The following is a 27,197-nucleotide window of genomic DNA, read 5'->3' as shown; positions in this document are numbered from 1 at the left end:
TTAGTAGAAAATTGTTCTGTAAATTGCTCCATTTTATCCGGTTTTTATGATTTCCCTGCGAACAGCATAAGCTGTCTGTGGCAGAGAACTATTCTATGCAATATAGACTTAAAGTCGGGTTTTGGTATGTTTTTCACTAAATATTATTTCTTGTCTATCTCAGTTCACTGTTCTGCATTTGGTTCTTTTCTTGTGTCCTGAACACCGAACATTTTTCTCCCATTGCATGCTTAATTGGAAAAGTTGTTTCTGATATATTAGACTTATATTTTTACGTTTTTTGAAACACTATTCTAAGATAGCTCCATGTGTGTGCATGCATGCATGCGCATGCACACCAGCCATCTTGAAATACTTTTTCATAAAGCCTAATAAAACAATTCAAGATTCTGACTGCTCACAGTAGAATAACCTTCAGTAGATTTAAGAGGAATGTGACCATCAGTGGTTTCCACCTTGCTAAGAAAACCTATGCTATGTTGGAATGTACTGATTTTAAAAAACAGTGAGCAAAATAATTACTCTTACCGATGACAACAGATCTTTTAAATTAATTTCACTAGCAATGTTTTGTGTTCGTCAGTGCTGCATTTGCAAATGCTTAGCTGTATCATTGATCTTTTTGGGAAAATTGTAGGAAGGCCCCTTGGATCTTACAGTTGAAGGAGGAATTGAGTCCCCTGTTGGAAAAATAGTCGTGTCAGCTATTTACGATGGTGGAGCTGCAGACAAGCATGGTGAGAATTAATGTTTATTTTATAATTTAGAAATTGCACTTGTTCAAGGGGTTCACGAAATGTAACCACTTTTGCACTCACAGTTTGGACTGAAGTCCAGAGTAGCCTTGGCCATGAGTGTATCTGGGTATTGTTCCATCTGTTATTTCCTCACGTCACTACAAAGGTATAAAAAGTTGCTGGGGGGGCCTCTGTAGTGCAGTTTGAAATGAGTTCATGTCTGATTGGCCAGGGTAGTATGTTCCCTCCAATAGGAGTGACTTTGTTGTTAAGATGCAAGGGGTCTGTTACAGAGGTAGGGCTGAAATAGTGATCTTCTTGTCTCCAGCAGATCATTGCACGTCATCTCTCCAAAACCAATGATAGCTCCTGTGTCGCACGTACAGTGTGATTAACATTGCATGGTCTGTAATATAGCATCAAAGTGACATGTTGGCTGGCTGTGGTACAGTCATGGACTGTCGATCGTCACTCTTATATTGTGATTGATAGTGCCTGGCTTTTGATATAGCCAGTCCTGCTCACATATAGGGAGTTAGGTGTAGGTTCCATGTGCTTGTCAGTTGAATACAGATCAATACATATCAATTTCCAGAGTATTAGTAATATGAATCAAGAAAAGACTGATCAGTCGGCATGGAAGGTGTGTAATTATGGTAATGTAAATTAAAAATATTTTTTTTACAGTTTCCAGATTCAGGACGCAATGTCACTAAGAGGCACAGCACAATTTAACTGATTTCCCCATGGCATATACTATATCTGGTAAATTTAATGCTAACTCTGAATCTCACAATGGAACTAATCACAGAGCAGACAAGCAGACCCTCCATTTAAGGGTGAGGATTAGAGACCTAATTAAATATATAGGTGGTCATTCTGACCCTGGCGGTCTTTGACCGCCAGGGCGGAGGACCGCGGGAGCACCGCCGACAGGCCGGCGGTGCTCCAATGGGGATTCCGACCGCGGCGGTAAAGCCGCGGTCGGACCGGCACCACTGGCGGGCTCCCGCCAGTGTACCGCCGCCCCATTGAATCCTCCACGGCGGCGCAGCTAGCTGCACCGCCGCGGGGATTCCGACCCCCCCTACCGCCATCCAGATCCCGGCGGTCCGACCGCCGGGATCCGGATGGCGGTAGGGGGGGTCGCGGGGCCCCTGGGGGCCCCTGCAGTGCCCATGCCACTGGCATGGGCATTGCAGGGGCCCCCGTAAGAGGGCCCCTACATGTATTTCACTGTCTGCTGCGCAGACAGTGAAATACGCGACGGGTGCAACTGCACCCGTCGCACAGCTTCCACTCCGCCGGCTCGATTCCGAGCCGGCTTCATCGTGGAAGCCTCTTTCCCGCTGGGCTGGCGGGCGGTCTGAAGGCGACCGCCCGCCAGCCCAGCGGGAAAGTCAGAATTACCGCCGCGGTCTTTCGACCGCGGAACGGTAACCTGACGGCGGGACTTTGGCGGGCGGCCTCCGCCGCCCGCCAAGGTCAGAATGAGGGCCATAATGTTGAACTGATTTGAGGCTATATAGATAAGCTATACTCAGTTATATGCTAGTCTAAGCTTTTCATGATTTTTATTGGCACAGTTTCAATGACACATTTACAAATGTAACAGCTATGTATTAAAAGTGGTTACTTGGTACATCAAGCAGTATCTGATTCCACATTATGCTGTACAAAGGATACAGTGATGTTCTCCCATTTTTCCATTTTAAAATATAACAAACCCATAACTTCAAGTATCTCACCCCATATCTAATATTCTAACAAAGCCACAATATTTTTTGATAATTTCCAAGGTGATCAATAACAGAATCAGACAATGGAAAGATAATAATACCCAGTATGCTTATTACAGGATCTGCAATAATGATATATACATAGCCATGGTCTGTATAGAATATTGATATTTAAATGTAAAACAGAATATGAATGGTTAGGAGGAATATAAGGAGCACAATTCCCACTTTTTACTGTGGACTTTAAACTCTTCTACTAGCATATCCCACGCTTGTTCAATTAAGTGTTTCCTCATACCAACTCACTCCTCTCTGTAGACTTGCGCACTTTCAGATGTAAGCCAGGAGAGCAACCTATGCGCCATGTCTGCACTCTGGGGGCTGGGGTGGAGGCTTGCATTTTAAATTTATCATACATTTTCTCCTAGCTAAAAGCACCGGTTTAATAAAATATTGCCACAGATCCATTTTTTAAAATATTTGATCGTTTGAGTTGTGAATTCTGAAAATTCAACATTTTCCTAACAACGCATTTTCTAAGAACATACATTTTAATTCCACTGAGAAGAGATTTCGTTTGAATGACAAGAGGCAGAACAGCTGCAATCATAAATAGAGTAAAATATTTATGCAGCACTTCAAACAGTAATAAATAGAAATTACAACACAAAAAACACACCAATTTAGAAAAATAAATAGACTAAATTTTAACAAATTATTTGAGACCGGAACTACGCAAATACGGTAGTAGAACTGAAGATATGCAATTTTAAGGTTTTAAGTAAAAAGAGTGCCTAGCGGCACAAACAACCAGTTTTGGTTACCTGGTCCCGTCAAACTAGAACAAAGTCACAAGTTCAGACTGACAGTGACTGAGTGCAGGCTGGATACAGCTGCCAAGTTAGGCCTGCTGAACAAAGTGCTCTAAATACTGGTTGCTGAGCTTTGTAAGATCCTGCATCAAGTATGTACAATGCAGTGGTGGTTCCAAGGATCTGCAGGCCTACAATACAGAGTCCTGCATGGTCATTGAGGATGCCGTTTGTGGAGGTGCTTGTAATGCAAAGTCTGACATCAGGGATGCTTCGCGCAGCAGGGGTTCCAAAGAAACTGTGGGTCTGAAATGAAAAGTCTTGTGTCATCGTGGAGGATGGCATCAACAAAGGGTTTGTGATGCAAAGGCCTGTGTCAAGAATGCATCATGCAGCAGCGGTTATGAGGAAGCTGCGGGCTGCGCTGCAAATTCCTTCATCGCACATTGGTAGTTCGGATGCGGTTGAGAGGAGATGCGTTGTGCTGTGATTATTTTGCTCACAGGACCACAGCTGGGCTGGCAGAGCACCTTCAGTCCTACTTCCATGGATCCTGGGCTATGGTGGCACCACTTGGGTAGGACTTTCAACAGACAGATTCCAGGTGCTAGGTTAAAGGTGGTTGGAGGCTTTTCTGTCTCTGAGGCTCTGGTCAGGAAGGCAGCCAAGTAACCTGTGGAGTTATTCTGGTGGTCCTGGGTTCAAGATACAAGCCCAGTCTTTCTTACTCAGTAAGCAGGGCAGCAGAGTAGCAATTGTTCATGCAGAGCAGTACAGCAGTCCTTAAGTGTCATCCTCAGGTCCACAAGTGCACTCAAGAGTTGGGTTTGATGGCCCATCTGTTATACCTGGGGCCCATTTTGAAGTAGAAGGTTCTGGAAGTTTCCACTCCCAGAGGTGTTTGGAATTTCCTTTTCACTGTCCTGGCTCCAGCATGCTCGGGACGCACACAAGACTAGTGTCAAACACTTTGTGAGTGTGCTCAGCTAAAGGCTTTGTGATGAGTAAGTGAGATAAGTGACAGCTCTTCCCTTTAATGAAGTCAGGGATGGCCTATGCTGCCAACACTTATTCTCATTTGTCTCACTGTTTAGGAGCAATACTCAAAGACCAACTACCAGCTAAAATTTGTCATGTGACCCAGGATACAGTTTGCAGACACCAAATGGTTGGGACAAGAATATGCCAACTTTCTAAAAGTACCATTTTTAGAATTATTGCCTAAAGTCCAAATTTACCATTAAAGATGGTTTTTAATTACAATTCTTTAGACACCAAACTCAACAATCCGACTTGCTCCTAGTTGAAAGTTAGCACCTATTAAATGTAAAAAGGGATCCTAATGTTATCCTATGGGAGAGGTAGGCATTGCAGTAGTGAAACAAATTTAAGAGTTTTTCACTACCAGGACATGTAAAAGTTAAACGTATATGTCCAACTTTTAAATACAATACACCCTGCCTTATAAGTTGTTTAGTGCCTGCTGTAGGGGTGTCTTATGTGTATTAAAAAAGAAGTTTTAGGACTGCAAAGGGTTTATTTTGCCATGTCAAAATAGTAGTGTAAACTGCATACGCAGGCCTGTGACATGTTTAAAAGGGTAATACAATCAGTGTTGAAGGCCCACTAATAGCATTTAATCTACAGGCCCTGGGTACATGTAGTATCACTTTACTAGAGACTTACAGGTACATTCAATGTGCCAATTGGGTGTAAGTAAATGTTACAATGTTTAATGAAATGAGCACAATTACTTTAGCACTGGTTTGAAGTGGTAAAGTATGTACAGTTCTAAAGCCAACAAAAACAAGATCAGCGAAAATAGACAAGTAAGGTAAAGTAGTTTGGGGATACACCATCCTATCACTGACAAGTCTAACAAAGTAAAAGGAGAAATTGATGCTATATTTTCTGGGGTTATAAATTACATGCAGAAAAGCTGATACTATATGCCCTAATGATTATGAGGAAATCTATTCTTACTAGGCTTTATTTATACCACAGGAGTTAGATTACATCACTTTTCAAAGGTCATTTGTCCACATTTATTCTGCCGTTGACTGGATATCTGCTTGGTATTTAAGCTTCATAAGTAGAAAGATTCACAAACTTTTCAGACATCATCTAAACTATACACTACTGCTGCCAACATTTGTGGTGATCATATGTTTATTTTACATGATATTTGTCTTCTTTGTAGGTGGAATAGTGAAAGGTGATGAGATAATGGCTGTCAATGGGAAGATTTTGACAGATGTTACACTGACAGAAGCCCAGGCAACGCTGACAAAGGCTTGGAACAAAGGCGGGGTAGGCTAGCTGTTGGCAGCTGTTTAAAGAACATTTGCATTTATCAAGATATTTTTTTACTTTGTAATGTATTTGATTCTTTAAAAAAGTGTTGTACTGTGTACCATTGTGAACTATATCAGTTTTGTAATACCCCTCCTTGGTGTTCAGATTATTAGAGAAGTTATGGATAGATTTGAGCGGTAGGTAGTCAATGGAATGTCATTAGAATAATAATTCTATATTAAAACATTGAAATGTTGAGACCTGAATTAAAAACAGCATAGTTTCTGAGGGCCAACAACAACTGGTGAAGACGTTCTGCTCCATCAATTCAATGTTTGGCTGTCCGTGTCTCTCTTTTAATTGAGAACGTTTTAACCTCTCTCTGTGGAATGATCTAAGAGCATTATAGACCTTCTGCCTCTGGCTATACCAGTTGTTGAAGGCCATCACCTTTGTTGTGGCTCACCGATGCCACTCACCTCCAATGAAAGAGCAAAAGGACTAAGAGCCATTACAGCATATATGAAAGAGAGTGGCTGCCACATTGCTTGAAGCTAAGTACCGTAGGACCCCTAATTTGATAATGTTTTCTGATGCAGTTATATAAAGTAAAGAATGGGAAAATTGTAAAAAAAAAAAATACAGATTACTTCATTTAGTTCCCAGGAGTACTAACTGAAGTGAGAAAAATGTAATTGACACTTTTTACTTATTTACTTTCTGACATGGGACTGCTCCTGCAATGCTGTACCTCTGTTGTGTGAGAAACAAATAACCTAATGCTATCCGTTCCAAACAGGTTGAGTGTGTAATTACAAAAATGCTGTCCATGCTGTGCTGGCTGTGTATGTGTGTGTGTGCCAATTAAAATTATTTTGCTACTGTCTAGGTTTTACGTATTACGTGTATGATTGAATCTCAATGAACTAAGGTAGAGCGCCATAGTTAGTGATATGTCATGTAACTTGATTAAAGGTGAAGTATTCAGAGCAATAGGTAAAGAGTAAAACATCTGAAATCTCCATCACTAATAAGATAAAGGCTAAAGCACTCAGCTTAAGCTCATTATGATCTAAAGCCTGATCTAAACCTGATCTAAAGCAAAGTAAATCCATAAATGTAATCCCACTCTGTAATTCAGTAGTGAAGAGAAATCTGAGTAAACACCTTTCATAACCTAATGCAGTTTAAACTAATCGGAGTGATTATCTTGTGTGATATAATGTAACAAAAGTGCTCCCCTTCTACAACTGAGTAACAGGTAAAGTAAATGGAGTAATATATATGTGTGTGTGTGTGTGTGTGTGTGTGTGATTCTGCATAGTGTAAACTAATGAGAATAGTATATTGTAATCTGATGCATTGTCAATCACAATGAGTTACAACCCCTTGTAATCTTATGCAGAGTACATGAATTCTAGGAACTGAATTAAAAGCCAAAGCATTCCAAGATCTCTGAAGCAGTCTAATAGTAATAGGAGTAATTACTTTTTAAATACAGTCCAAGCTGAATAATCCTGCTGTGATTTTAATTTAGTCGAGTGGACTGAAGTAATAGAAGTAATCTTCTTCTGTAACACAGGGAAGATAAATTCAAGTAATGACAATTTCTCTAAAATGCATGGTGAAATAATTGGAATAATCTATTGTTACCTAATGCAGAGAACAACAATACCAGCGATCTAGTGTGGAATAAAGGCAATCAAAGTAACTTCCTTCTGTAATCCAGTGAAAGCAAAGTAAACATAGTAATAATTTTCTATTGTCAAATAAACATCTCAGAATCAGATTTTCTGGTATAATGCAGGATACAGAGATTGGAACAATCTGGTACTTTATTGTAATAGAGTATAGTAACTTGATTAGTCTCCTTTGTTCTAATTTTTTGTAAATGATTCTGAGGTAATATGAACAGAATACTCATTCCCTAATATATTTCAAGTTAAGGTATTCAAAACAATCACTGTTAAATACATCAGCGTACCACAACTGGTGAACCCCATTATTTAATCTATAAAAGAGTTAAGGGATCAGTTGAACTGCCTTCTGCAATCACTTTCAAGTCAAAGTCATACATTAAAAGAAAAGAAGGTAAAAGGACAAATGAAAAGGAAATCAGTCTAAGAAGAAATACAATGATAGGGTGCAATAAATCATGTGATTGTATTAATTCCCCAACATTGTTTTCATAGAAGAAATATTAAAACTTTGGTTATTGCAGCTCTCATGAGAGCTATACTGGGAGAGTAGTGGGCCGTATTTTCACAAAACTAGTTCATTGTGGGGTGAAGGGATAATACCAACTACCATTTCCCTAAAACATCTTGCATGTTACTGTTCACATGGCCTAGTGTGACTGTCCTCAGCCATTTAGGGATATTTATCGTATTTGCAAATTGTCCTGCATATCTTAGCCAGTGGAGGATTTTACTCAATGGGCTATTGCAGGGCTGCCTACTCTCCTTCCTTGTTGCACTAGTGATGGTGATTTCAGTTTTTAAGCAGGGACCAGAATTTGTCATCTTTGATTAGGGCCAGGTACAATTTTCTTCTCAGTGAACCTTTGCTCAATTTAAGGCCAGCTGGTTTATATGTCTGATTCCCCAGAGTCTTCCAACACTAGACTTACTTTTGCCTCCTCTTTGGAATTGCCATTCTTTGAGCAGGGGTTAGCTGAGGGTGATTCTCTTTAACCCTGACTAGAGCGAGGGTCCTAACTTGAACAGGGGGTAGGTAACCTGACTGTCAACCAAAGACCCCATTTCTAACACAGTATAAGCAGAACATTTAATCAGAATAATCTTCTATGTTGTACAACAAGTAGCCAGACAATCTTCTATAATCTAACACACCAAAAAACATTAAGAGAAATCTGCGCTTGAATACTGATTGAGAAATGTGGTATCTAAAACAAAGGTGACTAATCAGGGTAAAACAATGGCAAAATCCTACTGCAACCCGATAGAAGGTAGGTTAAATAAAGTCTCAGGCATTCTAATTCAGAGTACAATATGTTTTGCAGTCTGCTGTAATCATCTGCAGAGTATCGTGGTAAAATTATATTCCTTTAATCACAGTGAAGCATTAAAAATCGAATCAGTTAATGAGTAAAGTTCATGGAGCACTCATCGTCCATAATCAAAGGGTTATGCAGGTTCATTTAATCTAATATAGGGGAAAATAACACGAGTAACCTCATTCTGCAATTTAAGGCAGGCCAAAGTAATTAGAGTAATTACTTTCTGTGATGTAATGCAGGTTAAATCAATCTTTAGCTATCCGAGAAATTGTAAACTTATTAGAGTAGTCAAAAAGAGGGTAACGCAATGACAATATTATTTTGCAGTCAGAATAATAAAAATAATCACAAATAGTGTATGCTATATAAAGAGAAGTAATTAGTCTCCTTACCTTATGTCAACAAATGCTGATTTGACTTCTGCTGGCCGTACTCTGCCTTTTCTTTGTCTGCTTTGCAGAGCACCTGCGCATTCTATAACAGTTCCTGTGTGTGAGCTAAGCTTGCTGTATTGCTGTGATATTCTTCTTCTGTGTGTGAGAAAAGCTTGCTTTATTGCTGCCCTGTTGCATCTGTTATGTGTGTGACTGATGCCTATACTGCTGCTCCCAGTGATGTAGTTGTTCTGTGTCTCAGTGAAGCTTTAGAGCATCTTCTCACTAAGCATGACTATATTTGTTATCCCTTCCTTTACTTGAATGTCTAAGGGTGGCGGGCGTGAGTGGGCAGAGGGTGTGATTGGGCATCAAGAGATCTTTAAAATAGTCTGACATTCTCCATAATCGCTGTACTCCCAATCAGTGTTTATGTCTACGGAGTCTGGAACGTCCAGTTCCAAAGTTCACAAATCAAAAGGTGCAGAAATCCGAAATTAAAATTTTAAAACACAGAGGAAAAATCAGAAGCAGCCACTTGGACATTTAATGAAAATACGAGGCTCAAGAAATAAATAGCTATTACAATTGACGGCGTTGTATGTATGTTTCAACTTTGTAACTTTCCAAATATTATTCTGGCTCATGTACTTAATAGTGAGTGCTAACCTCGCTCTTTTTTTGCCTGATGTAGCCTCTCTTTCTTACTTTTTATGCCTATATTAGATTTATCATGGTTACATAGAAATTAATTCGCCTAGTTGACTGCCTCGAAGCTCTTTGACAGGTATTCACATGACACCGTTGAAGCCCCGAGATTTTGAAATATAAATAGTCTGCCCTAATTGCTACTCATCCTCATCATAATCACTGTCTGAAATATGTAGATCAGCATGTCCCTTTTTGGTTATTCGGCCTCTCCTCTCGCTTATAAAAGTTTACATTTTGTTTCTCACTTTTCGGGTGACTGTTCCCTATATTATCAACTATAGTGTTTGCCCCTTTTCAGTTTGTGAAAAAAAAGTGAGAATTTTCAGTGCTCCAAATACAGTGAAAAATCAGTTTCTGTGGACTTTTGTTGTTATTTAGCTCCACACTGGATGACACACTAAGGCTGGTGCCTTGCCTTTCTTTAAGGAAGTTTCGACTCTGCTCGTACTGTATTCCTAAATACTGCTTCATGCATTACCGAGTGTACACTAGTGAAATATTTATGCTTAATAATCATAGAGCAATTCAAGTCACCTTTTTTTGTAAAATGAATGAAAGGATATTTGTGTGGTTTTATCATGTGGCAAACAGTGTAAGTGGATTACATCATATTACTTATCCTGGCAGATCTGGCCTCGACTTGTATTTTCATCAAACACGTATTCAGAAAACAGAGAAGGCCGGACCACGATCCTCTTTTTTCAGCCTGTGATTAAGTGAACCCCAAGATGGCCACCAAAGCCATCCCAAGTGGGAGTGGATTTGGTTAGTGATGATTTTGCCTTCCATTCTGAAGTGCAGGGAGAGAGACCTCTCCCACACCAAAGGACATGTACATTTACTTACTTTAGAGAGCGAATGAGTACTGGGTTGTTTCAGCTCCTGAACCACCATTAAACCATCATATCTGCGTCTGGATTTTTTGCAGTAATAAGGAGAGAGAGCGAGCGAGAGGGAGGGATGGAGGGTCTCTAGTGAACACTGAAGCAATTATTACCTACAATGTAACGTTGAAACTCTCCAAAGTTTTACATTGTAGAAATATGCTCGAGAGAGGATCTTTCTTGTGCTTAAACCAGCCGCCTTCAGAGACAGTGGCGATTACAGGAAAGGCTGCACATTCGGATTTTCGAGGCGTAAACCCTCATTCTGAGTTCCTCGTTAACTCCGTGAGTGGATACTGGGCCAAGAATTACTAATTCTGGCTCCTATCTCCTCGTAGGTTAATGGGGATCACAAGTTGAACTTCCTGGAATGGAGAATAACTTGTCGGAACCAGAATTTTGAGTCCTTTAGGTTAGGTTTTATCCAGTTCCAGAGAGTTTATTAATAATATTCGCCATATGCTCTGACCAGGTGGTAATTATCTGCAGGGGGTCTGTGTGAGGAAGGTGACCGGCATTTCTGGGGTAAACGTTGTCTGTTCCCTTTGTACATTTACAAGGCCCGAGCAGTGAACTGCACCACCGGAGCTTCATTTGTTTACACTCCAATGGCACAGTGTACAGGCTTTTCATGGCCTTGTAAATATGGCCCCCTTTTACTCATAACTCTGCGTGAAAAGGGTGTTTCATGGGTGTTGCTGTGGGTTTTCCCTCTCAACACGCATGGAACTTGACGGAATCTGATTCATTCCTGGATTTACAAGACTGGGAATGCATCAGATTCCTATGCCACCTCGTGGGTGCTGTTAAAGTAGATTAATTGGGAGAATTAACATTGTTTCTCCCAGTTTTGCCTCTTTCTTTGTGTGCTGCATTCTGCAGCACACAAGAAAGAGGAATACATCCTTAATGACTTGTTAATGAGCAAGAAGTTGTCCCTTCCTGCACATAAACAATCATACCTGCAACACAGGCACCCTTGCACCATGGCGCAAGGGTGTCTGCGTTAGTGCAAGGCAGCAGTTTGTGCACCAGGGCAGAGGAAAGTCCAGGAATGCATTGCATTTGTGTAAATACAACACATCCCTGCACTTTTGAAATTACTCCGTGCAGCTCAGCAAGCTGGCTTGAAGCACTACACTGTGTCATTTCCTACTAAATGAGGCCCCACATCTGAGTTTTTGGAGTAGAAAGACCTGAAGCCTCAGAGTGGTCTGGAGGCATATTACTTAGTAAAACTGCCCGGACAAGTCGTAATAGAAGACATTTCATGAAGCAAATGTATTGGTCTACATGAGTCCTAGAATGCCTGAATCATTGTTTCATCCATTTGAAACAGAATCTTAACATAATTTGGCAACAACGTGTCCCATATGAGAAAAAACTTGACATTAGGCTTTCCACTTCCGACATTACCCTGTGTGGCTGGAATTACAGTTTTTTTAGGGTTCACCTAGAAACAGCTTTAGCTTTCATACCAGCTTCGTGTAATCAAAACAATCTACAAATAATACTCACATGTCTAAATTCACAGAAGGGCTGTGGCTCAAACTTCTTGATGTATTGCTCTGTTCAACTGCCATCCGCATATTTCTTCCGCTCACCACAACACTCAGCAAGGAAGACAGGTCAGTCCACTTCAATGATTGGCTCTCTTGTACTGTGAGTGTTGGCAAATGCCTCACCATTTTTGCATATATACATACAAGAAGTGCTCTTCAGTGCCAGGGGGTGGTAGGTCATGACTTTTCCAATGTGTCGACATTCTTGGCATCCCACTGTATAGCCTTTTAAAATTTTCAGTCATGCTTGTACATTCAAACTGTCTCCAAATTCCAGTACCTTAAAGCCAATAGTACCTTTTCTTTGCATCAAAAAGAATAATTTTCCTGTGATGTACATTAAAACAAGAATGGTTTCTAAACCTGTTCCGAGTAAATCTGGCTGCCATGAAGTACCTGCAAAGCACTGATCTGTTAAAATGATATGCTATGTTTATTATTTTAATTAAAAACATTTATTGCAAAAATATGGCCACCTGTTTTAAATGATAGAAGGCTTGATTTTTTATATTCTTTTTATTTTTGTGGCGTATGCTTGCAATAAAAAAAAAATACGCATCTGCTTGCCAAGGTCGAACCGGTTGACCTTACCAATGTTTGCATTTTGTTTCTATGCTTGCAATATTTTACTCTTTTAGAATATGTGATGAATGATTTAAGAAACAGTATTGCTTCAAGTATCAAGTTTCATTGAATACCTGCCAAGATATCATGTGTTTGCTTTACAGGACTGGATAGATCTAGTTATCGCTGTGTCACCCCCAAAAGAATATGACGACGAAATGTAAGTGTGTGTCATATTTAAATGCGAGCATACATGTATTACATTGTGAAAGGCCTTCTTCGTCTTTCAGCCTGGAACACTCCAGATGTGTAGGGATTCACGCACCACCTGGCTGTGAAAACCTTGGATTCTCATAAGAATATGCTGTAGTTTTTCCGCGCGCTTTCAGGCTCGCTGCACGCCCCCTCTTCCACCCTTGTCGTCTATATTTCTGGCGCCTGCAGGTTTCAACTTGCTTTGATGGCCAGCTTCAGGAATAGATTGCTTTTCGTCTCATAAATCATTAAAGGTACTGCAGTTCATTGCTCCTGAAACTCTGATGTTCGTTAAGACTACACATTGTCCCCTGTGCTGTTCGATTTTACCAAGGATTTACTCCAAGCTCGGTTCAAGTAACATTTGCATTTCTTTCCTGTTTGTCCCGTTCAGGACTGTCATGAATTTTCAATAATTATTTATTTGTCTTAACAAAACTCCACAGATTTGTATTTCTCCCTTCAATTTTTTTCTCTCCAATTTCCGTGTCCTAATTTGCATATTTGCATATTAGTACTATTCAGCACCATACAATTGGGAGAATGTATTAATATGCCACATTCCTTAGTGACCAAAGTTGTTGTTGCTGTCATCCCGTGTTCTCGCACATTTTCTTCCTGCCTAGCCCCATGTCTACATCTTTCAACATGGTGCACAGATGTCTGAGTGAGTCTAAAATAGGTTTGATACTGGAGGAATACCCTTCTAGTACAATATTCTCAGGCATAGTTTTAAAGTTTTTTCAGTTTGTATGTGTGCTGTACAGTCAAGTTTTTTTCAGTTTGTATGTGTGCTGTACAGTCAACACACATGCAAAGTTATAAACGTTTTGAGAAAATAATTTTTTTCTTCAAATTTGAGCCTTCCTCGAGGAAGCATAAATAGTTGGCACAAGGCCCAGTCTACAAATGTTAGTAGATAGGGCTTTCAGTCAAAAACCATGGGCGGATGAATGGGACTGCTCAGTACTCCCCAGGGGATGCCCGCCCTATGATACAAAGCAATAAAAAGTACTACTCTGAATTTCTTTAGGACAACATTTAGGTTTTGTAAAGTAAATCTAAACACTTTTAGTCAGTGTGCCTCATTTCTTTGTGATTTACTTCTTTTTTTGGTGGTCAGTTCTGTTTTGCATCATCCAAGATTAATATTCATATTTGCCCACTTAAAATATAGACATAGACTTTTGCTGCCTTAGACAGCACTGGTAATAGTGCAAAATAGCAGCACCTTGCATTCTTTATGATGGTGCTCAGTAGCGTCTTGGGGCTGCTTTGATATGTTTCTTCTTTGGAATGGTCAGTGCTAATATGTAGAACAAAGGGCCAGATGTATCAAACACTTTTGCATTCTCCTACGGTGCGAATTGCAAAATTCGACCGTTTGCAAATGCAAAAATGCCTTTCAAGATTTATGAAAGGCATCCGCAGTGCAATTTTAAGGAATCGCTTAAATAACAATTCCCTGAAATTGCGACTCCAATAACGGAATCGCAAATTGCGATTCTCTAAATAGGAAATCGCAAATAGGGAATTCCTATTTGCGATTTCCAAAGCTCATGTATCATGCATTTCCTCAATGTGAATTGGGCATTTAGGAAATGCACTTACCACCAAATCCAATTTGGTGGTAAGCATGTGTAATTTTTAAAAATGCATTATAAATGCATTTTTAAAAATGACATGTAGAGCCTACATGCCCCTAGGGCATGTGTGTGCTTCACATGTCCACAAATCTTTTTTGTGCTGCATCAAAGGGGGTCTTGAGCTCCCAGCACCCTGGGGTTTGCATTACCTAATTTGTGAATTTCTAACAGGAATTAGCAAATTAGGTAATTCCCTAATTGCGATTAAATAGCGATTGCGATTTTTAAGAAATCGCTATTACCGAATCACAATTTTCATACATCCCATTTTGCATTTCTTAAATAGCTATTTCTTAACAATCGCTATTTAGGAAATGCAAACCGGGACTTTGATACATCTGGCCCAAAAATCAATGTGCTCGATCCACAAGCTTCATATAATAGCACATAAAGTGGTACTACAGCTGGATGACTCACATACTATGAAATGCTATTTACAGACCGACGGACAGACATCTTCAGCACTCCTATGTTTTTTGTGCAGAGATCTCCACCTCAGTGGCCAAGATCGCTGCACATGTAGGTATATGTTTTTGTAGTAACTGTAGTAGGGACAAAGAGGAGCGAATGGAAAAAGGGGAATACTCTTTGTTAGGCCTGTCAGCCTTAGGGTAGTCTCCCCTCAAACTGTTTGCCTGCTTTGCCTCATTTGGCTGATCTATTCTTGTTGGCCATTAAGACTCTGGGCACTTTATCACTGCTAACCACTGCAAAAGAGCATGTGCTCATTCCTCTATAACATGGTAATATTGATATATCCCTAATTGGCTTATTTAATTTTCTTCTAAGTCTCTAGTAAAGTGCACTATATGTACCCAGGGCCTGTAAATTAAATGTTACTAATGGGCCAGCAGCACTGACTGTGCCACCCACCTAAGTAGCCCTTTAAACAAGTCTCAGGCCTGCCACTGCAGAGCCTGTGTGCGCAGTTTGACTGCCATGTCGACCTGGCATTTAAGACCCCTTGCCAAGTCTTAAACTTCCCTTTTATCACATATAAGTTACCCCTAGGGTAGGCTCTAGCTAGCTCACAGGGCAGTGTGCTAATAATTTAAAAGGCAGTACATATGTTTTTAAGCTTTACATGTGGTGCTAATCATTTAAAGGGCAGTACATATGTTTTTTAAGCTTTACGTGTCCTGGTAATGAAAAACTCCCAGATTCGATTTTTACTATTGTGAGGCCTACCCCTCTCATAGGTTAACATAGCAGATTTCTTATTACATATAATAAAGTGTAATTCCTGATTGAGCTGTCATGTTCAGTACCTATGGACTTGTAGTGATAAATCCTCTTTAATGGTAAAGTAAGATCTAGCCCACCCAGGGAGCATACAGAAAACAACAGCAACAGCCACTGACAGTTTACTGGATTTTGGATGCTCTGCAAATTCACAGTAAAATAAAAATAAACATTTTTAGCCCCAGGCAGGGTCCCTCTGGGAACCCACCACCAGGCCTGGGGGGGTCAGGGTATTTCTACCCTGCCCCCTTGTTTACTTTAAAATGTTGTTTTTTGGGACGCAGCAGATTTGAGTCCCAAGATGGCTGCCAGCACGTCCTGCTGAAAGTGGTGGCAGCAAATCAGATATCAGAATGAGATCTGTCAGTTCCGCAGAGGATTTGCATCCCTAGATATCTATATCTCTTTTTTCTTTAATAACTCCCAAACTACTACATGGATTCACACCAAATTACAAAACTATTTCTTTTTCTGGACCAAGAGCTAGCTTTCTGCCAAATTTGGTGTAATTGTTTTCAGTGGTTCGGGTTGTAGTTGTGTTCAAACCCCCAAGGAGAAATTGCAAGGGGATATGCATTTTGGGGCCCCTCTTTTTCACGGTCCCCGCTTGACGAATCAGCCAAAACTTTCAAAATAGCAGCTGAAGTGAGCAGTGTACTAGTTGTAAAAATTTTGTGAAGAGTCATCAAACAGTGCCAAAGGTAGTAGCAAAACCAAAAATGCTTTGTCTGTGGGAATTAGGTCCCAACTATAACTATATAATACTATATATATATGCGCATATATACAGTTGGGAGCACACTGCCTCACAATCTAACATGCAGTTTGCCCCATTGACCCATTGAATTATGGTGCATGAAGTACAAACCCATGCTTACTTCATTTGTAGTCTGTGTTTCACCTTAGTGGGTGCAGCTAGTGCTGTATGTCTCTAGACACATGTTGGACTTTTTTGCTTATGCAGGGTCATCCCCAATCATTTTGCCTCCTGTCTCCTATTTTTCTGACCTGTTGCTGTTGGTTTTTCAACTCTGAACACTGTACCACTGCTAACCAGTACTAAAGTGCATATGCTCTCTGTGTAAATTGTATGGTTGTTTGGTTTATCCATGATTGGCATATTTGATTTACTAAGTAAGGCCCTAGTACAGTGCACTAAAGGTGTCCAGGGGCTGTAAATCAAATGTTACTAGTGAGCCTGCACCACTGGTTGTGCCACCCACCTAAGTAGCTTTGTAATCATGTCTCAGATCTGCCACTGCAGTGTCTGTGTATGCAGTTCTTAACTGTAAATTCGACTTGGGAAGTGTACCCACTTGCCAGGCCTAAACCTTCCTTTTTCTTACATATAAGGCATCCCTAAGGTAGGCCCTAGGTAGCCCCATAGGCAGGGTACAGTGTATGGTTAAGGTAGGATATATAGTAATGTTTTTTATGTGTCCAGACAGTGAAATAATAATAAATTCGTTTTTCACTGTTGCAAGGCCTGTCCCTCTCTAGGTTAACATGGGGGCTACCTTTAAATCTGAATAAAGTGTAGATTCCCTTCGGGAGCAGATAGACATGTGAAGTTTGGGGTCTGTGAGCTCACAATGTAAAAATACACCTTTTAGTAAAGGTGATTTTAAGATTGTGTGTTTGAAAATGCCACTTTTAGAAAGTAAGCATTTTCTTGCTTAAACCATTTCTGTGACTCTGTATGTTTGTGAATTCCCTGTCTGGGTCAGTTTGACAGTTGGGCTGGTTGCACCTCTCACTAGAAAGTGACACAAAGGAAACTGGGGTGTAGTCTGCATATCCCGATGAGCCATCTGTGCTAGGAGGAAGGGGAGGAGTGGTCACTCACACCTGAAAGGGCTTTGCCTGCCCTCACACAATGCAGTCTCCAACCCCCTGGTGTGTGTCTGGAGCCTAGCCTGGGCAAGGCAGGATTTCACAATCAAGAGAGACTTTCCTTTGAAGTGAGCATACTTCAAAGGACAAAATGGGTATGAGAAAGGCACCCAAAACCACAGACTTCAGAACACTTCTGGAAACCAAGAAGAACCTCTGCCTGGAGAAGAGCTGAAGAGCTGAGGAAGAAGAGCTGCCCTGCCTGTGACTGTGCTTTGTGGAGCTATCCTGCAGTTGCTGCTTCTGCCTGTGCTAAGGACAAAGACTGAACTTTGTGTTGCTTTCCTTCTTGTGAAGAACTCTCCAAGGGCTTGATTTAGAGCTTGCCTCCTGTTGTTTGAAGTCTCAGGGGCAGCAAAGACGTATCTCTGCCAGCACCTGGAGCCTCTGGAGAGACTCCTACTCTGCCAAGTGGTGCCCACCCAGTTCCTGGGACCCTGAGAAGAGAAGCTGGCAGCCCATGAGTGAGAAATCCACGCACAGACCGCAGTGCGGGAAAAAGATCGATGCAACTCCGATCTGCAGCTGAAAAATCAACGGGCCTCCGGCTTCGCAGCTGAAAATTGATGCTCGCCTGCAATGCGAGCGGAAGATCGACGCCCGTGGCTGGAGAAACAACGCGCAGCATCGCTGACAGAGGCTGGTGAGATCGCAACCTGTGCTGCCTGGTTTTCGGACCATCGTGTAGCTGAATTTCTGACGCAAACACTGCTGGGTGTGCAAAAACAACGCAAGGCCTGCCCGGACCCGAGATTGCTGACCGGATCGCTGCATCGCTCTCCTGCGGAGAGAAGGAACGATGCACGATGACCCGACTAAAGGAGAAACTACGCAAGGTCTTGCTCGTGAGTGTTATTGACGCATTGCAAGCCCTTTTTGATAAATACTCGCCCATGCGGGGTTATTTTTGACGCACCCAAGGTACATTTTCATGCTAACAGCATTAGCGTTGTGTTTAAAATTAGATGAAGACTCTTTTGGGTTTTTAATTCATTACTTGTCTTATGTATTGTGGATTTTTGTCATTTTGGTTTTGTTGTGTTTAGATAAATATTTTCTATTTTTCTAAACCTGTGTTGTGTCATTTTGTAGTGTTTTCATTAAGTTATTATGTGTGTTGGTACAAATACTTTACACCTAGCACTCTGAAGTTAAGCCTACTGCTTATGCCAAGCTACCAAAGGGGTAAGCAGGGGTTAGCTGAGGGTGATTCTCTTTTACCCTGACTAGAGTGAGGGTCCTTGCTTGGACAGGGGGTAACCTAACTGCCAACCAAAGACCACATTTCTAACAACACATGTTTCTTGGTTTAGAGATTCATCAGTAGTTCAAAATGTGAGTCTTACTATATTGTGAAGCTGAGTCTGAGTCCCAAAAATGCTGCCCACACTTCCTGATTGAAATGCTGGCAGCCTGTCACATCTCATCATGAGATCTCTGGGATCCGTGGATCCTCCGCGTCCCTAGGTGTCTATATTTTTAAACTTTTAACATCTCTGAAACTACTCAACAGATTTACGCCAAATCTAGCTCCCTGCCAAATTTGGTGTAATTCTGTTCAGCGGTTTGGGCTGTAGGCGTGTCTAAAGAAACCAATGGGAAAATGAATGGGGAAAACGTGGTTTGGGATCCCCCCTTTATCTCGGCCCCCGCTTGACAGATCCCCCAAAACATTCTAGACATCTGCTGAACTGACTGTGTATTACTTTTAAACATTTCGTGAAGATTCATCAAATGGTGCTAAAGTTTTTGGCAAAACATGCTTTTCCTATGGAAACTAGGTCCTAACTATAACTACCTACTGGCGACCATATATACAAATATATATATATACACATATATATATATATATATTTTATTTTATATATATATATATACATACATATATACATATATTTTATATATATATATATATATAAATATATATGAGTTTTATGCAAAGTTATTATATATCTTTATTCTATTATCACTTTAAAATCTAATAGTTAAAAACAAATCTTTAAACTTTTTTGTAAACATTTGAAAAAAAAGTAAATTAATTCCCCACATGACATTTTATTTTGTTGTTTCAGAACATAAAGCATATGGACATTGAACATGCCCTAAAACAAATCACTTTGAAAACCAAATGTATTGGTAGGCAAAAAGATATTTATAGAGTACCCTTGTTGATTCACTTTTTAATTGTTATGATAAAGAATCATTTGGACTGATTCTACTTATTAGTTGTTGATTCTGATAGATCTTAATGTTTTAGGGCATCCATATACCAATCCTTTTAGAATAAATGATCTACCAGAGGCTTCCACTGGGTGTCACACTTATGTCCTCTTTCATTGACATTCTATGTCAGTTTTTCGAAAGCTAGCAACACCCACAACATACCAGCCCATTTCTGCATTGTTGGAAAGACTGGTAATTTCCATTTCAGTGATAGTACTTGACAAATCTTCACCAACATTTAAAAAAAAATGCAAGTCATGTGAGATGCTGTCTGGAAAGTTTAGGGGTGATCCATGAAACAGGGGCCGAGATGAAGGGGGGTGTGAAATTTAGAGCATTTCCAATGTTAATTCCAATAGGAAAAATTGAACAGCGATAGCAACAGGACACTGGAAGGAATTACACCACATTTGGCTAAAACGTAGTTCCTGGTACAGGAACAGTCATTTTGGGTATTTGGTGTAAATCCATTCAGTAGTTTTTGGGAAATCCAAATATGTATATATAGGGACACAAAGGATTTGTGACCCCTCCCGATATCGTGCTGAGATCTCATTGGCTGCCAACATTTCAAAAAGGAAGTGTTGGCAGCCATGTTGGGATTCGTCTTGAGCCGAGTCACAAACAAAAATGTGAAGAAAAAGAAAAGGGGCCAGGGTGAGGATCCCCTGATCCCTTAGCTCTGGTGGTGAGGTCCCAAGGGCTAAAAAGCATTTTTTAAAAACATTTTTGGCTGGATTCATGGTGAATCTGTGGATCTGCTGCTATCATTTTTTTAAAATGAATTGCGGGCTCCCGCTCTTCGATTTTTTAAAGCCCCTGGGTGAGCCAAGACCCAGGGGCACCCATGTTGGGACTTAGCTTGAGCGGAGAACCAGACAAAAATGTAAAAAATAGAAAAGTGGCCAGAGTAAAGATATCCTGACCCCTTAGCTCTGGTGGCTGGGTCCAAAAGGGACCTCCCTAGGGCTAAATAGCATTTTTGTTTTAAAGTTTTCTGCAGGAGTCTCAGTGAATCCGCAGATCTGCTGTAATTTCTTTTTTTTTTTTATATGAAGTGCGGGCTTCTGTTCTTCATTCGTTTTAAGCCCCGGGGATTGTTTTAAAGTAACGGGGGTGATCACCACCTCCATGGGGGGATGCTGAAAATAGGGCAACATTTTTAATTATGTGGGGTGGCCCATAGGTCTCCCTCACAGGCCTGGGGACCATCACCTCCCGGGGGCTTCAACTTATTCTAATGCACGGGGGAGCGTCTCACCTGCAGCCCTCGGGACTACTACCTCCCCAGGGCATTCATAACATTATGTGCGGGCCCCCCACAGCCCTGGGGAACACCATATCCTATATTACAAATTAGCATAGAGGGTCTGTTTCGTTCCCCCCTAGCCCAAGGGACCACCACCTCCCTGGGGCTCTTGCCCCCCACCCAAGGAGCCACTGATGGCCTTGGGGACCGCCAGCCCACATGGCTGGTTCCTGCTATGTCCTGGGGTGCCCACCCCTGAGACATAGCTGTTTGCTGTGGCTTGGCTGCAGCTTTGACAGCTGCAGCCAGGTAACAGCAAACATTCCGCTTTCTGACGGTGGGCCCTTTCAAACAAGTCCTGCTGTCAGAAAGCAGAGTTTTCATCTCTGCTCCCTGCACACACATATGCGTGCAGGGAACAAAGATGAAAGCATTGCTCCAGCAACTATGGAGGTGCTACTTAAAGCAGCTCGTTGGTTGCTGGAGCAATGGGCCCGTTAGTGAGGCCCTGAGGCGCCCCCTGTGGTCCCAGATGGCCTGTAAAGGACATATAATAAAATTAATTTTAAAAAATCATCAGGGACCGCCAAGGAGGCCTTAAGGCTCCCCCCTCAGTCCTAGATAGGTCTCAAAGGGCATGTAATAAAATAAATGTAAAAAATCATCAAGGGCCACGGGGCTCGAATTATAGTTATCTAAGGGCACAAGTTATAGTTACTTCAGATAACTATAACTGGTGAATTTCTATGGTTTTGTATGTTTAAAATGTGAGCCTAGCTATAACGTCTAAGCACTGCCTAGGTATAGGGCTACACTGTACAATTAAGTATCAATTCAGATGTATACTGAGTTCTTTATCAAGGTTTGTCAAGGTTTAAGCCACCAGGACTCATTGTCTCGAAATCAATAATCAGTTGAGACTTCCTATGCCTCATTCTTAGTGTACAGTTACCCCCCTTTGGACTATGGCCCTCGTTATGACCCTTGCTTTGTGGCAGTCTCACCACCACAGGACCAGCGGTGCAGACGCCATATTACGACTGCAGCGGTTTGGCCACTTCCAAACCGCCATTTCCACCCCCGACCTGCCACTTTACCATGGCCCGCTGGGCTCGAGGTTTCAACCTGCAGCCTGGCGGGAGTCAGACAACCGCTGAGGTTATTCCGACTTGGGACACAGCCAGCATTTTCCCGGCAGTCTCATTGCCACAAAATGCGGGCTTTAAGGTATCCCAATGACAGGAACTTGCGTTCCTGTCACCGGTATACCCACCAAACACCTACACACACATGCATGCATGCACCCACCCAATCACACACAAACACACCCCCACACACAACATTCACCCGCATATACACACATTACATACCCATACACATCACACACACATGCATACACTCTCCATTCCTTCACCCCTCCCTTCAACTACATACATACATACACAACCCCCAGCCCACTCATCTTCACACGACCACACCCTCACACACCATTTGTACCTCACTGCACACACACGTAGTGTATACACATACAAACATACACGCACCTGCACATACACACTCACTCACCCCCTTACACAGTCACCCATGCACACACCCCCACCCCCGTCCACATGCATGCGCACATGCATCACCATCGGCAAATTTACACACAGACACACACCCACTCATACACAGACATTTCCCTTCCCTCCCCACCCATTCATGACACGTATAAACACACACACACACCCATTCACACCCCCTTCTGCTTGCGGACGGCACTTACCTTGTCTGATGAGGTGCTCCTCCGTTAGGGGATGGGACCCGGTGCTCCCACCGCCGGCACTGCCACGCCACCAGAAGACCACCACACAGAATTACTGGTTGTAATTCTGTGGATGGTCTTTTTCTGGTGTCGCAGTGCCTGCAGTGGAACCGCCTAAGCGCCATCGACTGCCATGATGAATGCTGTTGGATATTTGACCTCCGGCGGTGCAGATATCTGGTGGCAGTCATAATACAGTGGTCTTCCGGCAGCCGCGGCTGTTTTGGCAAAAGACCGCCGCAGTCATAATTAGGGCCGATGTGTCACTTGTTCTACAGCAAAAAACAATAACTTAGAGAGGTCCCCATTGTGTTTCTCATGAAGGTGTCTGGCAACCAGGTATTTGTCATCACAATGATCAATGGCTTTAAGATGTTCGAGTACGCTTTTCTTTACTGCACATATTGTGCTCCCTATGTATCTGGGGGAACATGGACATATAAGGATGTAGATGACATACTGGGAGCTACAAGTGAGGAATTGCTTTATCTTGCGTGTTTTACCTCACTGGTCTAGACTGCCTGTTTTTGCAGGCCTTACATCTACCACAAGGAAAAAAGCCTTGAAGGTCATGGTCCTTTTGTTAAGGTGCTATCAGTACAGATAAGGGACTCCTTTAAAGTCTTAGCCCTTCTAAAGGTAATCAGGGGTCTTTACTCAATCCCTCTGCCAATGATGGTGTCACTCTTGAGAACATTCCAATGTTTGGTTAATGTGTGCCTGATCTTACTAGAGTTACTATTATAAGTAAGTATGACTCCCTTGGCTGTTTCTTCTTGTGTAGATGATCTGTTGTATAAGGAATAACCTAATTCCCTAAAACTGGGAACAAAAATATTCAGCTCCTCCAAAAAAAGCTTACTCTGTACTACACTTCCTCTTAGCCCTGAGATGTTTTCCATGTGAAATACACCATTTTAAATTCTCTGGGTAGCCACCCAGGGCATGGAGAAGGCTATTGCTAGCTGTCCGTTTTCTATGCAAAGTTGCCTGAATCTTACCCTCTACTAGCTCAAACAGAATATCCGAGTACACAGTGCTACTTTTACTGCTTGTATGTGTCAGAACTAGATTTAAAGAGTTATTAATGAGTTTTGCTACAACCTCAATGGCACTGTTTTCAGATTCCTTCAAAATAATAAAAAGATCATCGATGTACCTGAGACATAGGATCACCAGTTCTAGGTCTTTATCCAAGGCACTGTCACTGAAGACCTGTTCCTCCCACCAGCTCAGGTACAAGTTCAGAGAGCTGGGAGCGAAACAGGTCCATATCGTGGTCCCCTCGGATGTGTCTATATATTATGTTATTGAAAAGAAAAATATTGTTTTCCAGGCAATGTCTCATCTTTTCCTCAATCATAGATGTTTGGTCATAGCACTCAAAAACTATTTACAAGCAGCAATCCCTGTTTTGTGATCAATAATGGTGTAGAGGGAGCTAATATCCAAGGTCATGAGATAGAAATCTGTTTCCCATGTTTTACCAGTAACTTTGCCTAAAAAGTCTTTGGTCTCTCTCATATACGAGGGGATATTCATCACAAAATCCCTGAGCAACTCATCTGCATATTTAAATACATTTTCAACAGAACTCTCTCTAGAAGGTACAGTTGGTCCTCCAGGGGAATTGATGTAGCCCTTGTGTATTTTTGGGAGCAGATAGAACGTGGGGAGTTTGGGAAATTCTTTTCTCAAAAATCAATATTTTTCCCAACTCAGTAGACCCTTATCCTTCCACCTTGTTAATTTATCCTAGAGAGATGTAATACTTTTAACATAGACAGTTCTGTCCGCTACTTCATATAACAATTCATTACCTACTGGTGATAGTTAGAAACAACTTTTTCCATAGGCAGAGCATTTTTTGTGTTGCCAATAACTTTGGTACAGTTTGGCGAGTCTTCACGAAATTTTAAAAATTAGTATGACAATTTGATCAGCTATTTTCTTGAAAGTTTAGGGGTGATTCGTCAAGCGGTGTTTGAGAAAAAAAGGGGGGTCCCAAAATGATTTTCCTCATTCTGTGTCAATGGGATTTTTCAAAACTTTTAGACATGGCTGCAGGACGAATCGCTGAACTTATTTGGCAGAAAGGTAGATCTTGGTCTAGAAAGCATCCTTCCTGTTATTTTGTGTAAATCTGTTCAATATTTAAGGAAAAAGAAATTTGGCATGAATCTAGAGGTGCAGATCCCCCTCACATCTTCCTCGGATCTAGAGGAAAAGCAAGGCCCTGATTAGCTGGCCTCAACCTGACAGAAAAGTTGCAGCTGACATTTTAAGGGGTAGGAAAAAACTGAAGAAACTTTGGACAAGTTATAATTTCTTAACGTCCCTGTAACCTTTGGTTTTTTAAGTGATATATATATATATATATATATATATATATTTTTTTTTTTTTACCACTTAAAAACCTAAAGGTTACAGGGACCTTATAGTTAGGTTCTGCACTTACTCATACAAAGCCATAAAAATTCAGCATTTAGAGTTCTTTCAAGTAACTAAAACTCACGCCCTAATGTAACTATAACTCATGCCTTTGCATGCACATTTGTATCAATAATTTCATTGCAAATGTTGCAGTAAGAATATGAAAAATGGCATAGAATATGTCATCAATTATATAGTATGTGGAGTAATTAGCAGTGGATGGTGAAGGCTCAAGGTATAGTTACCTTAGGGCGTGATATTCAGTTACTTGAAATAACTCTAACTGCTGAATTTGTATGGTTTTGTACATGTAAGTTCAGAACCTAACTATAACATCCCTGTAACCTGTGTTTTCTTCTGTGAATATTGATGTTTTTTTAACGTATAGTCATTTTTATTGCTATACGTAAATCCAACGACCGCTGCGCACGGTCAAAGGCGGTTGGACACAGGGCCTGGCCTGGGGCCAGCCCCCATGAGCACCCAACCTTGCACCGTGCATGGCGTTCTCCCATGTGCAGTAAGGGTTGCCCGCAAGGACTCACCTGCAGCCAGTCCCTGCAGCCAAACCCCCAACCACCCAACCTGATGCTGTGCACTGCCCCTTGCGCATACACGCAGAAGTTGCCCGCGGCATCTCTAGGTGTACAAATAGGTGTGAGAGGCTGTATCTGGGGGTAAGAATGGCTGTCAGAGTGTCTGTCTGGGTGTGAGAGTGCATACATCAGTGGCTTAGTGGATGCATCAGTATGTGCACAGGTTTCTGAGTGGGTGCATCAGGGTGTCAGTGGGTCTGTGAGTAGGTGTGTGATGGTCTGAGTGGGTGTGTGAGAATTGATTGAAAGAGAGACAAAGAGATAAAAATATAGCAATTTGGTAATCAGTCCAGCTGGCCCCAAACCCCCAAAGCTCAGTGTGAAGTCTGAGACCTTCACACATGAGCTATTTTTTAAAGCCATGTATGGGCTTTCTGGGACCATGATGGAGGGAGCCCTCAATGGCTCCCCGTGGTCTCTATAAATGTATTTTTTTTTTTTCTTTCTTTTTTTTTAAATATATATACTTTCAGGCTACTTGTCACTGCAGGGGAAGTTTTAAGGGTTCCCTCACAGTGTCTTTGACAGCAGCTCCCTGTTTGCTGTGTTTACTCTGTTGAAGAGCTGGCGGGACCCCCGCACATATTAAAATGAAAGCCCAGTGAGGTGGTGGTGGCTGGGGCTGTGGGGGGCAGAAGGCCCCCACACAAAATTTTTAATGCCCCTGGGACCTGGCCTGCGCATGTTTTAAAAAAAAGTTTTGCCACAAATTCATGAATATCATGAATTTGCAGCAAAACAATAATTTTTAAAAATACTTTTTTGCTATGGTCCCTCGGGGACCCCCCACCAGTGCCAAGGGGTCACAGTGTCCATACCCGGCCCCCTTTTCTTTTTTTGTAAACTTTTTTTAAAACTTTTTTTCTGGGACTTGGCTCTAGCCAAGACTCAAGATGGCTGCCAACACTTCCTGGTTTGAAGTGTTGGCAGACAATCAGAGCTATGAATTTCGCTGCATAAGCTTGTCTTTGTTTGTGAATAGTTCACTGCCAGAGATATACAAATTTGAATTTCCCTAAATTTCTCAAAAACTACTGAACGGATTTACACCAATTAACAAAAAGCACAATCTGTGTACCAACAGCTAGCTTTCTGTCAAATTTGGTGGCAGTGGTTCGGGCTGTAGATGTGTTAACAGATCCTATGGTAATGAAAATTG

The 27,197-nt window shown here is 41.5% G+C and overlaps 1 protein-coding gene across 2 annotated transcripts in view; it reads left to right on the top strand.

Moving 5' to 3' along the window:
• The window catches only part of USH1C (USH1 protein network component harmonin), a 605,394-nt gene that overhangs the window by 556,979 nt on the left and 21,218 nt on the right, over positions 1-27,197 (top strand). For both annotated transcript variants that reach the window (XM_069223746.1, XM_069223747.1), the window contains 3 exons: positions 638-737; positions 5,489-5,598; positions 12,862-12,917. In XM_069223746.1, coding sequence (XP_069079847.1) covers positions 638-737; positions 5,489-5,598; positions 12,862-12,917 — 266 coding nt within the window. The remainder of the gene's footprint in view (positions 1-637; positions 738-5,488; positions 5,599-12,861; positions 12,918-27,197) is intronic.

The sequence above is a fragment of the Pleurodeles waltl genome, chromosome 3_1, assembly GCF_031143425.1.
Source record: "Pleurodeles waltl isolate 20211129_DDA chromosome 3_1, aPleWal1.hap1.20221129, whole genome shotgun sequence".
Classification (NCBI taxonomy): Eukaryota; Metazoa; Chordata; class Amphibia; order Caudata; family Salamandridae; genus Pleurodeles; species Pleurodeles waltl.
The sequence above is the reverse complement of the archived record's forward strand: the minus strand, read 5'-3'. Positions and strand labels throughout refer to the sequence as shown.